The sequence below is a fragment of the Arabidopsis lyrata genome (assembly GCF_000004255.2).
Source record: "Arabidopsis lyrata subsp. lyrata unplaced genomic scaffold ARALYscaffold_2, whole genome shotgun sequence".
NCBI lineage: Eukaryota > Viridiplantae > Streptophyta > Magnoliopsida > Brassicales > Brassicaceae > Arabidopsis > Arabidopsis lyrata.
Window position 1 is genome coordinate 9,758,670 of NW_003302554.1, and position 14,666 is coordinate 9,773,335.

General features: G+C 36.0%; 2 protein-coding genes across 5 annotated transcripts; one reads left to right on the forward strand and one right to left on the reverse strand.

The window, feature by feature from the left end:
* Positions 1-965: 965 nt before the first annotated feature.
* On the reverse strand, positions 966-7,687 carry LOC9324489 (type II inositol polyphosphate 5-phosphatase 15). Of its 3 annotated transcripts, none has more exons than XM_021034744.1 (11): positions 6,817-7,687; positions 6,139-6,391; positions 5,108-5,915; positions 4,770-4,894; positions 4,232-4,316; positions 3,897-4,062; positions 3,754-3,794; positions 3,394-3,661; positions 2,819-2,942; positions 1,825-2,185; positions 966-1,656 (listed from the first exon to the last, which is right to left on the reverse strand). In XM_021034744.1, the coding sequence occupies exons 1-11, from the start codon at positions 7,538-7,540 to the stop codon at positions 1,300-1,302; spliced, it is 3,312 nt and encodes a 1,103-aa protein (XP_020890403.1). In that variant the 5' UTR covers positions 7,541-7,687; the 3' UTR covers positions 966-1,299. The 3 variants fall into 3 exon arrangements, with proteins under 3 accessions (XP_020890403.1, XP_020890405.1, XP_020890404.1); XM_021034746.1 differs by having other exon boundaries at positions 6,800-7,687; XM_021034745.1 differs by having other exon boundaries at positions 3,754-3,791; positions 6,817-7,646.
* A 2,253-nt stretch (positions 7,688-9,940) lies between these two features.
* On the forward strand, positions 9,941-11,398 carry LOC110230673 (glutathione S-transferase T3-like). 2 transcript variants are annotated; one of them, XR_002333800.1, is made up of 2 exons: positions 9,941-10,717; positions 11,186-11,398. XR_002333800.1 is itself a non-coding variant. In XM_021034177.1 (2 exons), the coding sequence occupies exons 1-2, from the start codon at positions 10,067-10,069 to the stop codon at positions 11,194-11,196; spliced, it is 312 nt and encodes a 103-aa protein (XP_020889836.1). In that variant the 5' UTR covers positions 9,941-10,066; the 3' UTR covers positions 11,197-11,398. The 2 variants fall into 2 exon arrangements, 1 of the variants encoding a protein (XP_020889836.1); XM_021034177.1 differs by having other exon boundaries at positions 9,941-10,367.
* Positions 11,399-14,666: the final 3,268 nt, after the last annotated feature.

Sequence of the window (14,666 nt, forward strand, 5' to 3'; positions counted from 1 at the left end):
ACCGTTTATTGGCTGTATTTAGCCTGCGAACCTAAGTTTCATAGATGATTGAGATGTATAACCTACGTTAAAACCTAATTTTCATAAATGATTGAGATCTACTACCAGAGTTTCATAGATAAATTTAGGTTTTTACAAAATTTTGAGACTTTTTTTTACATTAGAGTTTATAATAAATCCATTTTGTTTTTTTAGCTTGGTTAGAGTGTTTGTGAAGTATATCGAAAGTAATGGTGTCCCTGGTTTGGGTGATTTAAATGAAGTTGAAAAGAGAATTCAGAGGCACTTGGATACTAGTTCTGTGATTAACAACTTAATGCCTCAATTGGAGTTTAATACGGGAATAATGTTGTCTACGTGGTCTTTCTGCAAATAATATTGACTATCAAGCTCGGGTATCATACCTCATTGATCTTTCCGAAACAGCTGATGTCCAAGAAGCAGCTAATGCCCAATAAGCAGATGATGTCACTTTCTTATTATTGGTATCTTTTATCTCTTAGAAAGATAACAAATCTAAGAAACAATCAATTTGTTAAGAACCTGAAACTCCTGTGTTTTGGTTGTCACTGATTTGAACTTATTATGTTATTATTTGTATCTTTAATCTCTTAGAAAGATACAAATAATATGTGCATTAACAGTACACACAAAACAAGTTGTACCACCAAAAAGGTATCGTATTAGCAAGCGTTTATATCCTGCTTTGACGTAATCTCAAGATTATTAAAGCTTTAAACCATATGCATGGTGATTGGAGTAAATATTTGAATTAATTTCATAAGAATTGCAAATGTTAAGAAGTTAAACGATCATTTGTTTTAAACTTATCATTGTACTTGTATTATATGTATTGAATGGGTTTTCTTCGTCTTATGTTCTTTATTTAAGCCTTACTTTAAGAGATCTATCGTACATGTGGTAACATACTATTGCTTCTATAGTTTTACACAGCCACAAGAATAAGAAAACACAAAGCACTAAAGTTAAATACCAATTCAAAAGAGCATCGTTTACAAGTACATAAAGTATCAGCATGATCATTAGTTACAATAATGTTACACATTACTCATACGGAGAAATAAAACAAAATAACACTTGTAGAACATATTCCCTGCATAAGCAACGTAATTAGCCTCTTTAACAAAAAACGTAAGAAGCTAATCTTCTTTTTTTAATTTTCTTTTTTTTCCACACAAATTTTCCCATTAAACACACAAAAACGAGTTACAATTACTTAACAGGTCAACGAGATTGCTTTCTCCTTCTGTTCGTCTCACTGTACACTTAAAAATGGATCTATGGACTGTGCAAGTTCTTTAGCTGCTCAACCACATCAAGAGTATTGCTTAGCTGATGATAATCGGAGCGATGAAGTGCATTTATTTGTCCCGAGGTTTTGGGTCTATCATTGAAATGGTTCTTTGCAGGTCCACCACGAGGGCAGTGACGCACACGGATTCTATGCTTTCTTGTCTCAGTCGAGAATCTTCCGTGGACCACGAGGACCAATATGACTTCCTCGTCTCTTGTGTCTTCACACCAAGAATTCTGTGCAACACCATCTACAAACTCTTCTACTGTTGGGAAGTCTTCGAGATGGACTGATACCTCGGCTATCTGGTTTGGTTTGACTGTGCCAGTTCCTGGAGACACCTGTTTACAGATATAAGAGCGTTTAGTAAAATTGATTCGAAAGAAATTCTCAAGATACGCGACATGATTTAAGTGTTTAGGACATGCTAGTTAAGTGTTGTATTTTAGGAAACAGAACAGTAAGACTTTAATGAAAAGCCAAACTGCAGGCATAAAAGAACAACTAACCTCCAGCCACTGGGGAAACCCAAAAGAGCCTCTTGCTCGGTGATCATGTGCCTGACCGTCCTCCTCGATGTTAGATTGACCTTCACAAATTATTTTGAAGAAAGCAATGTTCTTTTCACTCTTGTTTGTGATACGCAGAATAGTTGAATCCTGATTTTGGAGAATGATATTATTGGTGCTGACAATTGTTTCTGGAACCTTGCTTAACTCTCCAAGCAAAACTTTGATTTTCTTATTCGAGTTTATGATGTTCCCAAATTCTTGTCTCCTGACAGACTCATCAACCCGGGCAATCTTGACACTAAATACACAGCGGACGGGCTTGTGGTCACTGTCTGTCACATCCATGCAGGCATCATACCTTACAAAATAAAAACGAGAATTGTAAATCTTTGATCCTTTGTTAGTTCAAGAGTAATAATCATATATGATATAAGGGTCACAGAAAACTATGATTTACTCAAATCTGCATTTAACGGACTCTATACCCAAGTCTCTGAAATTATAGAGTAACCTAAATGCCCACACAAAGAGGCATTGAAACTGATAAGAAAGAACATCTAAAAAAAGCCATGGTTCTTGGTTCTAGAGACTCATGTAGAATATAAGTCATATATAGCCTGTAACACACTTTTAAAATCCAGAAATGCAGACAAAGTTTCTTATTCTCTAAACCAATTTAATTCCACAAAGAAAAAGTGTTAGTTACAAATGTTTCTATTAGGAGTCATCAAGAGTAAGCCCCGTAGAGAACATGTAAATGATTGGTGAATATTGCAATCCAAGTACCAGAACCGAAGGAGTTGAAAAGTAAACAGGAGGCTGATATTTTGTTGTTATAGGAAATTAGTTTAAGAAGCCAATCCCCATGAATAAGTTGACGAATGACACAATCTTCAAAATCTATTACTGTCTTGATCTAATAAAACGTATGGATTAGTAACGTAAGCCTGTCTCCAGTATGCTTTCTATAGTGAACTAACAGGATACTTACTGTGATACAGAAGACACCACTGGACAATCCAAACTGCACTCAGCTCCCAAATGTTTCTTGTTATCACGATATAGAATCCTGTCACACCAGGCAGGAATCCGCTTCTTTTCCCCGGAATCATATCCTGCAGAAACAAAGCTCAACTGTCAAATACGGTTTCAGTAACTCAATGCCCTGAACATAGGGATATTATCAGAAACTTGGCAAGAACCCCCACACACAGAAGCCAGCAGAAACTTGGCTCTCATCAGATGAAAGAAATAGTGTGAACATATTCTCGACTGCTCGCTCTTAGGTAGATGCAAGGCTAACTTCATATTATTTGTCGTATTTCTCTGTAAGTACTTAGATATATCCACATTCTTAACTTCTGAAATTATATGACCTTAAGGTTTTGAGCTACCTTCCTAGCAGAGAAAACTTGGACAGTTGGACGTTCACAATTCATAATGCTGTCAATTTTACTCTCTATTTTTTGGAGAGGTTCGGAACAGCAGCTTAAACTATTATTCTCCAGGGAAATGGTATCAATTTAAAAACTACCAGAAGTTACAAAGTGGAAGCAAGTCACTGACCTGCTAGACCAGCTTGGTGCCTTTCAAACTTGTATGTTGGAGGGAACCTGATAATTGCTTCACGCATCCCTTGAAAAACATTCCCAGCTTCCATTTCAGCATGTAGCTGATCTTTTTCTCTTAGCCAATCAAAACATCTTTGAGAAATGAAATCCCTTGTTTCATCATAAGTTATATCATCCAAACGGTAATTAAAATCTCCAAGAAATATGATCATGTCTGCCTCCGATAATTCAGGCCTTGCTTCAACTATGTTGACACCCGTAGCCTGTAAAATGATAGCTCTTAAGACCTTTTTTTATATTACACTGCATTCTCTGAAATAAAATGATAGCAACTATAATCAAAAGATATACATACATTACCACCACGAGGCACTGAAACACCAAATGATGCGCCTGCTGCAATGGAGGAGACCAATAACAAGAGTGACCAACGAATGCGCAAAAAGTAATAAGCTGAGCAGGCAACACAGCAAGATAGAAATAAATTACGCAGCATACCAACTCCCGCATTGAGTGAACTAGACTGCCGTGAGAAGGTCATTGTTCGATAAACATGGTCAAAGTCAGCATTTCGCCTGTTAACAGCATCTAGATGTGCAGCAAAATGACAATTTACAAAGCACAGTACTCGATCATACATTCTGAGTCGCACACCTACAGCACCCTAATGAGACGTACAACCGTTCCATCAGAATAGAGATAAGAAGACAAAAAGGGAAAAGGGAAAAGAACCAATAAAGTAAACATCAGCTAATATTTGTCACTTTTTTTAACATCTTTTTTTTTTTATTGTTGATAATATTGTGAGCAACTTTTCCTAACATGGCCTATACCTTATTACCAATTGCTCGTCCAAAACCACAAGGAACCGCAGCAGCGTCAACATCTCCCACATAAGGTTTAAGATCATGTCTAACCCTGAAACAAATAACACATTTACTCTATAGTACTTTAATGTGTCAAGTTCATCCACTACTAACAAAAGAAATTGGGAAAACAAATTCCCCAGGGGAAAGCATGCATGATAAGTAACAGAAAAATCATTACTCTCCTTCCATAGCTTTACGTTCAAATTTTTTGAAAATTTGAAGTCAAAATCAAAGAAATCTGAATATAGAAAAATAAAAATAAAATTTATACTAACAAGTTGTTCCTATGTGGAGATTATTCAAAGCAGGACTGAAAAAGAACATTTTTTTATCAAAAAGAAAAAAAAAGAGAACATTTGGCATCTGAAAGTTAAGCGATCCAAATGAGCACAAATAACGTGGAGTATACTTCAACAATAAAGATGAATTGTCACAATATGAAAAGTAACTGACGCTTGTAATAAATGAACAGAAAAAAGTTACATCAAAACAAAAGACTAACCATACACAAATGAGCAACCCTGCCAGTTGCCTAGAGCCCACACGAACAAACGATGAACCCTCATCCAAAGTTTTCCCAATCATATCCAGCCACCACTGACCAAGTGGACTACCCTCAAGTCCCACCTGCATTCAGGGAAACAAAGTGAACAAGAAGCGTAATTCCCAGATACACTCATAGATTACTTATAACACTTAGCCCCCTAAAACGGACGTGTATGTGTGTGTGTGTGTGTGTGAATGTGTAGAACTTAAATAGCATCGGTAGTGACCAGGAGAGTGGCATACGCCTAAAGTTATACATCTGTGCCGCTTAATAGTAGGTAAAAGAAAGCTTACTGTTTCTTTTGCTGCGGACATTGCAAGAACTCCTGCTCCCATTTCAACTTCTTGCAGTCCAACAACTACGATCTCAACTCCAGTTGCAGTACAACCAAGCCAAGATACAAGTGAGTCGGTTGACGCTCTGCCCTCTCCAACATTCCATGTACCAGCTAGTATTTTCAGATTCTCTATCCTTGAATATAAAAATTCTTTCCCAGCCAACTCGGCCCGCAGTACATTGTCAAGGGGCCCAGGAGAAGTAACATTCCATCCACGAATACCACCATGATTTGCAAGGGTAAATAAATAACCAGCCCCGATAGCCATTTTTATTACAGGTCCACTATGAGCTACCCATCCACCAAGCAGCTTTCCCTCAAGGTCCAATACCTGAACAGTGCCGTTGGAATAACCAACCCATAGTCGAGAACAAAAAGTGAACATGCATAGAATACCAGAGGACTGGTATGAGAACTCTTGCAAGCAATTACCATTTCCATCCCATCGCATAAGTACGCCATTTGAACTTCCTGTCCAAATAAGTCCATCAACTGATATGACAATAGCCTCAGTTTTCCTACTATCATCACAAAACCCCCCTTTCGTTGCAGCACGACGAACAGCATCAGCTGCTCCCATAAGAGCATTACGAGACCGCTGAAAGAAACCAAGAGATGATTGAGCTTTCTCCTTCTTTGAAGCAGTTATTTTCATCTTGCCCTCTTCCTCACTCCCAAAATCAGGATATACAGAATTTTCAGTTCGATTCTCGAGCTGCCCATCAATGTTGAATACTTTGATCAAATCCCTAGTGCGAGCATCCCTGCCATGCATTTAAGAAACATAAAATAAAAAAGTAGTGAGCTATACAAGTGACCTTAATGGTTCCTGCTAGCAATTGAAGAACTACAGAGCCAAGTGACAAGAGATATTGTAGACAAAAGTATATAATCCCCATTAAGTTTATTGCAGTAATGCTGGATGATCAATCGGAATCAGAAAGGATGATGCATAAGAAAAGCAGAAATAATGAGTCTCAATTTTACCATAAAGCAAACGTTAGGGGGCTAGCACTCCATACTCTTGCCCTTGTATGATCAGATACAAGGAATGTCACATCTGACGTTAATGTATTAGCAAATCCATTGGCAGAAACCATGTTCCTAGGGTCAATATACGATCTCTCTACAGATAACGCAGCCATGTGCCTTTCTTCCATCTTCAAAGAGAGAGACTTCCCAAGAGCGTCCCAGGGCCAAACTTTAAGAGCGCCTCCCTCAGACCCTGACCATATATCTCCTACACAATGGACATCAAAAGTTGTGTTATGAGAGAAGGTTAAACACAGTTCAATTTTCCGCAAGGGTGCCATCATATATTTACATTTTGACATTGCACAAATTGAACCAACTTCGATCACACACTAGTGAAGACAGTGAAACGCTAACTCAACAACACAATTACAAGACGGATAGTTTTGTAGACTACATAAGCTGTTTATACTTTATATGTGTTAGTCAGCATAACAATCTGATTCAGGCCAACCAAATATCATCAAGACTTCTAATTTTGGTCCTCAAACCCAATTTCCACAACAAGAAACTCGATGTCAACATTTGAAATCCTCCTTCTTTCATCTTAAAAAGCTACACGAGCAAACAAGAACTCTATTCCCAAACAGCATAAAAAAGGAAATTAGAAACTTACAATAGAACAACACTCACCATAAGCCGAAACGGCAATGGAGAGAACCGGACCACGATGAGCTTGCCACGACAAAGCTTCTTCAATACCATGATCACCTCTCAATCTCCAACACCTAATCCTCCCATCTCTATGCCCACTCCAAACAACTCTACTACCTTCATCACCAATCATACAAACAACAGCAGACCCAATCTCATTCCCTAAACTCTCCTTATACGGCGCCGTATCCTCTACCTCTAATCCTCTCCCACTTCCATACAATTCACTAAACTCCCAAACTCTCAACGCACCATCCTCACCTCCAGTCCATAATTGTCTCTCAGTACTAGTCATCGTCCTCAAAAACCTCCCAATTTGAGTTTCTCTCAACGGATGAGGTCTCACATCAAGACTCGGTGGTCGATTCGGATGAACCGCTGACCTAATCGGAACTTTGAAGATCCCAGATTCACCACACTTACCAACAAATTCCGGTAGCGAATCGGGGCCGTTTCCATCACCGATCCCGTCGTGGTTACCGTCTTCGCTTAGTCTCCGGTCTAGAAACTGGATCATGTAATCGATTCGTTTGTTGCTGTCGTCGACGGAAGGTTGAGATTCATCGTCGCCGGAGGAAGATGAGGAGGAGTAAGCTGAACGGTTGAAAAGCGTGGATGGAGTCGCGGCGGAGAAAGTAGATTCGTAAGGAGGAGAGAAGAAGGAGAAAACGTCATCGTTTTGATCGTTTTGACGATCTTCCATGAGTAATGGACTTGAAGTTTTACTTGGAGCAGAGAGACTCGAGAGAGAGACGACGAGTTTTTCGGTATTAGCCTAAAAGATAGTATTTTTCAAGAAGCAAAAATGCTTGAAACGTGTTGCTACGAACTTCTCTCTGGTTTTTTATTTATTTTTGTTTTCTAAATTAAAATAAAAGCAAATTGGCTCGGAGAAATTAGTTATTTTAGTAAATCCACTCGTAACCCAAAACAGTAAAGATGGTAGCTATTTTTTTTTTCCCAATTTAACTTCAGGCGTCTTACCATTTCGTTTTGTAGTCGACTTATTACATGAGATAAAACGGCCCGATTGTCATCTCTCTTGATGGGTTCAACGTACTCTGTCGGCTTGTGAGCACACCATCTTTCGACGGTCAATCTGCTACTTCTGGGAGGTTTTAAAGGTTTGTTTACCGACTCTACAAATCACCACATGATCATTCTCTTTGTTTTGTTCTCATTCACACAGTTTCGACAATCACTTCCCGGAAAGTCACTCATCCTGAAATTACTCCAGCTCAAGCACGCTTAAAACTGTGGAGTTCTCTCAAAACGTTTGACCGAAAAGATAAGTGCACTTTGGTGACAAAGATGGTCAAATTAATTCTTTTAAACATCTCCGCATGCACCTCTATATTCCTAAAAATGGGGTGTTACACAAACGTTGATTTTTGATCGTTTTCGAGATGGAAAAGCGTGTCTTTTTATCTCTAGAAACCCAGATAATCAAAATATTATTGTTTTCATTTACTTTTCACGATTTTTGGGTGTCTATTTATGTTAATAGTGCTCAATTTTTCTTTAAAAAAGTTTTTTAGCTATAGACAAAATTTATCGTGCTTCTTATTAGTTCTCGTAATGGAAAAGCGTGTCTTTTTATCTCTAGAAACCCAGATAGTCAAAATATTATTGTTTTCATTTACTTTTCACGATTTTTGGGTGTCTATTTATGTTAATAGTGCTCAATTTTTCTTTAAAAAAGTTTTTTAGCTATAGACAAAATTTATCATGCTTCTTATTAGTTCTCGTACCCGGTATCAGATTTGCTATAGACAAAATAAATTTTGATCATATTTGATGGTTGACGACGTTGGTTCAATGACGGAAACCCGCTAGCAATGATAGATCTAATCAGAGTTACTGTTATAATGAATCTACCTAAAATACGGTGATAACTTGATAAAATCTGATGAAAGTTCCGTGATAATTCAATGGAATCTGATGACAATTAGACGAAATCTAATATGATCTGGTGACAACTCGACGAAAACAGACAAAAATCTTTTGAAAATCCGACGAAACTTATGATTCCATTGATATTTCGGTTTCTAAATAACGATTTATTTACGTGTTTACATGTATACAAATTTTAATAGTTCTTTATATACATATTTACATGCATACAAATAAATTTTAACTCTCTATGTACATGTTTACATGTATACCAATTTTAATAACGCTCTTTATATATTTACATGCATACATAGATCGAAGAACTTAACGCTATCACTATTTTTAACGCTCTATATATGTGTTTAACATGTGTACAAATGTTAAAGTCGTGTAATATATGTTTGTAGTGAACTAAAATTTCTCCAATTTTAGAAAACAACAGTTAATATTAGTCTCACTGTTATTAAATGTCTACTTGCATTACACACATGTCAGAATTAAATGTTTTCGCCTAGAAATATCAATGACGTTATTTCACGCGCATGGTAAAATCCTAGACCGGTTTTTTTGTAATTCTTTTGAACTTTAGACCCATTTGTAACGTAAATTATCCCTCGTCCAAGAAAAAAAAAACTAATATTTTCCTTCAGCTAATTTACTACCCCAATTTTGTCTCCTAGCTAAAGCACCCAATAAAAATCAGTATATATATTTTTTTTTGTATGAATGTAAAATTTATTCACCAAAAAAAGACGGTTTTACAATAAATGCAACATCAAGCTGAAAAAATCTGAGTTTTTGAGAAGGATTATAAAGAAGGGAAAACTAGCGACTATGGGTTTGGAACCAATATCGCAGTCCGCCTTCATAAGTGGGTGAGCCCGTCGTAATTAAGGTGCTCAGCCGGTTACGAACGTTCTTGTCGATCAGTTTTGCTAGCATGGATGCTGGGGTTGGTGACTCGCCGTGTCGTCTTCCATTCCGTTCTCGCCATAGACTGTGGATAGATATCTGAAACACATATCTCAAAACAAACAAATGTAGCTTTGAGGTAGATGGAGCCGTGAGTAAAGGAAGCAGAGTTTCCCATCGTGTTATGTAGTGTTGCCCAAGCATGTCTCGTGTGAGGGCTGACCAGACGTGAGACGAATACGGACAGGAGAAAAAGAGGTGTTCTCTTGTTTCTGTGAAAAATCAGTATATATTATATAGTATTATTTTAATAAAATAACAGTTTCACTCATTCTCCTTCTAAGAATACATATACTACCTCTTTCAGGCTTCATGGACCTTTTAACTAGTCAACAAGAAACCCACATCGTTCATCCCAGTCCTTATGACAGTGTTTCACCAAGTTTTAAGTATTAAACTTGGTGAATCAGAAGTTCCTCTCTTTAGCACCCAATGGTCTGATGCTCTAAGTCAAGGTGAAAACTCAATTGGTAACCGAAAACAAAAAAAGAGGACCAACTGGACACCGAAAGAAGATATGGTGCTAATCTATTCGTGGCTAAACACAATAAAGGATTCCATAGTTGGGAATGAGCAAAAAGCAGATGCATTCTGGAAACGTATTGCGGCCTATTCTGCATCAAGTCCGAAGGTTGCTTGTTTGAAAAAGAGGGAGCCAAGTCACGGTAAGCAAAGGTGGGGAAAGATTAATGACATTGTTTGCAAGTTTGTCGGATGCCATGAGGCTGCAACAACTCATATGTCTAGTGGGCAGAATAATAATGATGTGATGAAGCTAGCATGTAAATATACGCAAATGATTACAAGAAGAAATTCAGTTTGGAGCATGCTTGGAAAGAGTTAAGACATGATTAGAAGTGGTGTGTATCTACACAAACTACTAAAGAGACTAGAATGGCAAAAAGAACAAAGTGTGAGGAGGGTTGTGCACATTCTTCAAGCTCAAACCCACTAAGCCATGGAGAGGATGTAGCACAAGCTTGTCATCTTGGTGTGAAGGCTTCAAACGCCAAAGGTAAAAGGAATGCCACCAATTCAGCCATTGTGGAAGGAGAAGGGAAGTCTCTGTCTGAGTTCCAAAGCATGTGGGAGATTAAGCAGCAAGATTTTGCTTTGAAAGAGAAGTTGAACAAGCCCAAATTGCTTGACAGTCTTCTAGCAAAAACAGAGCCTCTTAGTGAAATAGAAAAAACTTTGAAAAATAAGCTAATTATTAAAGCTAATTAGTTTTGAAATTAATGACATGTTAAGTGATCTAGTTGTGTGTCAAAAGCTTTTTATGAGTTTAACTGTAGTCGGCAGTTTCTAATCTTTGAAAAGATCAATTGTGTTTTTGAGTTTCTGCTCTTGCTTGTTTAGTTATGTTCTTTATTAATCGAGTTTATGTTCTGTATCAATGATCATTTTAAAGTCATCTCTGTTTCATATACTGATGTGCGACTGTTTTGTTCTATGTCTCACATCTTGATGTGTTTTTGTGTAGGTCTCCAGTAAAAGCTAAAGGAAACAAGAAGATTGCAAGTTGAAGAAGAGGACAAAAAGATGGCAAGTTGAAGAAGAGGACAGGTTCACATGGTTCATTTTCGGACCACAAATATTTTGCATATCATACCACAAACATTGGACCACACATATTTTCCGTTGCTATATAAGTCACAATGTATGACACTTAAATTACGACATTCTTCTTTTGCTACTTTTTCTCACAAACTATCACACAAAAATTCTCTTTTTCTACTTCATCAAAAAATTCTCTTTTTCTACTTCATCAAAAATTAGTGGTTTCTTTGTTTAAGAAAATGGCATATTTTTCCCGTAATAATTTAGACGAAACGTTGGATGAAAATTATGATCAATTTTTCGTTCAAGCATTCGTTTGTTATGGTGATCGTCAAAAAGTAACCAAATCAAAGAAAAAACAAGCATGTATTGAAAGAGATCGCGAACAAGAACATATCCAATTATGGAACAATTATTTCAGAGAAAATGCAATATTCCCTTTTTATACATTTTGACGCCCTTTTTGGAATGAACAAGCCCTTGTTCATGCGTATTGTTGATCGGCTCTCCATGAAGTTCTATTCTTTGAATAAAGAAGAGATGCTACCGGAAGGTTCGGTCACTCGGCACTTCAAAAGTCTATAGCAGCAATTCATATGATGGCATATGGTTGTGCGGCTGATGCGGTTGACGAATACCTCCGGGTTGGTGAAAGCACTGCGATTTCATGCTTGGAACATTTTGTTGAAGGAATCATATATTTATTCGGAGATGAATACCTAAGAAGACCCACACCAGAAGAGTTTTAACGACTACTCTATATTGGAGATCTACGTGGATTTTTCGAGATAATAATAAGCATCAGTTGTATGCTTTGGGAGTGGAATAATTGTCCCACCGCTTGGAAAGGGAAATATACATTTTAGAGGTTGTACCTTCCCAAGATCTTTGGATATGGTACACGTTCTTTGGACTTTCAGATACCTTAAACGATATCAATATTCTTGATCGCTCACCAATAGTCGAGCTCCAAAAGTGAATTACTTAGTCAACGAGAACGAGTATCATTTGGCTTACTGTCTCACTGATGGAGTTTATCCAAAAACTACATTTATCCAATCTATATCAATTCCACTAGGTCCGAAAGCATCTTTATTTGCTACAAATCAAAAAGCTTGCCGTAAAGATGTCGAGCATGTTTTTGGAGTTTTGCAAGCTCGATTTGTCATTGTAAAAATCAAGCTCTTATTTGGAATAAGGTAAAATAGGAAAGATAATGCCAGCATATATAATACTTCACAATATGATAGTAGACGATGAACAAATGTATACACTCAGTTTGATGTATCCGAAATTGCACAAGCGGAAACAACCAGAACTTCACGAGTGGATTACACCTATTCTACAGATATGCCTTCAAATCTCGGAAATATGATGGGCATTCGAACTCGAGTTCGTGATCAAGGTATGCATCAAGAATTGAAAGCTGATTTGGTTGAGCATTTATGGCAAAACTTTGGCACGGATCAAGATTACAACTAATATTTATTCTGGTTTTTGATTTGCACATCTATTTTTTATATGCTTTTATGTCATGTATGTTTAAAATTTTATGAATTGCAATAACTATTAAGTATTATAAACTAAAAAGTGTTTACAATTTAAAGTTATTAAAATAATCTTTTTTTTAAGAACGGGTTCTACCATTGGACAATGACAAATTTAAGAACTCTAACAAAAGCTCTTAACAAAAACGAAAAAAAAATTTGGCCCACCATAAATACAATTAAAGTTTTTTTTAATAAAAAGTTCATGTTTTGGTTTGAACTCGTTACGAATATTCTTGTGTACTACATATACAAAATAATGATTTAAATGTTAACTAGATTTTAACCCGCGGTACACCGCGGGATGATTTAATTTTAAAGTTAGTATAAAAATATTTTGTAAATTGTATCTCCTTATAACATATTTATTTATATTATAGTTTACAATTGTTATTAAGTAACGGTATACCACGAGTCCACGAGATAATTATTAATAAACTGAAGATTTAACCCGTATTAAAGCGGTATATAAATATTGATTCAAATTCGTCCGCCATATAAATCATTTCCGAAATATAACCCGTTCCGTAATTTCTTAACCCGTCCTGTGATTTGTATTAAAAAAATAAGGATTAAATCCGTATTGAAGCGGCGGATTAATGATATTTTAATCTTTTTATTATTGTTGATTCAAAAACCCGTCCCGCCAAACCCATCCCGCCATAAAACTCATTTATTTTATTAATGTTCTTATTTATGATATGATTCTGAATCATTGTCTAAATATTTTAATCGATGTAGAACGTTGAACACACATTTTCGTCAATTGGATAATATATGTCCGTTTTTAAAATTTCGAATCACAGTATATGCAGAAAAAAAATTGATTTTTTTTTTTACTTTATGTATTATATGATGATTCAAAACAGTTAAAAACAAATCAAACAAAGATGATAGGAGAATCATAATTATAAATCTTAATCAAATCTTCTAAAAATCTAAATTATTAAATATGGAATATCCGGTGTATGAGCTGGGTTAAATATAACCCGACCCAACAATTTTTTTGTGAAGAAATTTTTTAAATGGGTCGGGTATCCGATATACCAGAAAGCTTTTTTACCCACCCGTCACAAAAAGTGCTGCGATTATACTAGTATAGATAATTTTTCTTTATCTTTAACTTCAATTGCATGTAGTCACTAAATCTAAAGATATCGTTGATTCGTTCGTAGATAAACAATTAAAAAAAAGAAGTGTGATATGTCCTAAACTCCTAATTAATCAACTAGATTTTAACCCGCGGTACACCGCGGGATGATTTAATTTTAAAGTTAGTATAAAAATATTTTGTAAATTGTATCTCCTTATAACATATTTATTTATATTATATATAGTTTACAATTGTTATTAAGTAACGGTATACCACGAGTCCACGAGATAATTATTAATAAACTGATGATTTAACCCGTATTAAAGCGGTATATACATATTGATTCAAATTCGTCCGCCATATAAATCATTTCCGAAATATAACCCGTTCCGTAATTTCTTAACCCGTCCTGTGATTTGTATTAAAAAATAAGAATTAAATCCGTATTGAAGCGGCGGATTAATGATATTTTAATCTTTTTATTATTGTTGATTCAAAAACCCGTCCCGCCAAACCCATCCCGCCAAAAAACTCATTTATTTTATTAATGTTCTTATTTATGATATGATTCTGAATCATTGTCTAAATATTTTAATCGATGTAGAACGTTGAACACACATTTTCGTCAATTGGATAATATATGTCCGTTTTTAAAATTTCGAATCACAGTATATGCAGAAAAAAAATTGATTTTTTTTTTACTTTATGTATTATATGATGATTCAAAACAGTTAAAAACAAATCAAACAAAGATGATAGGAGAA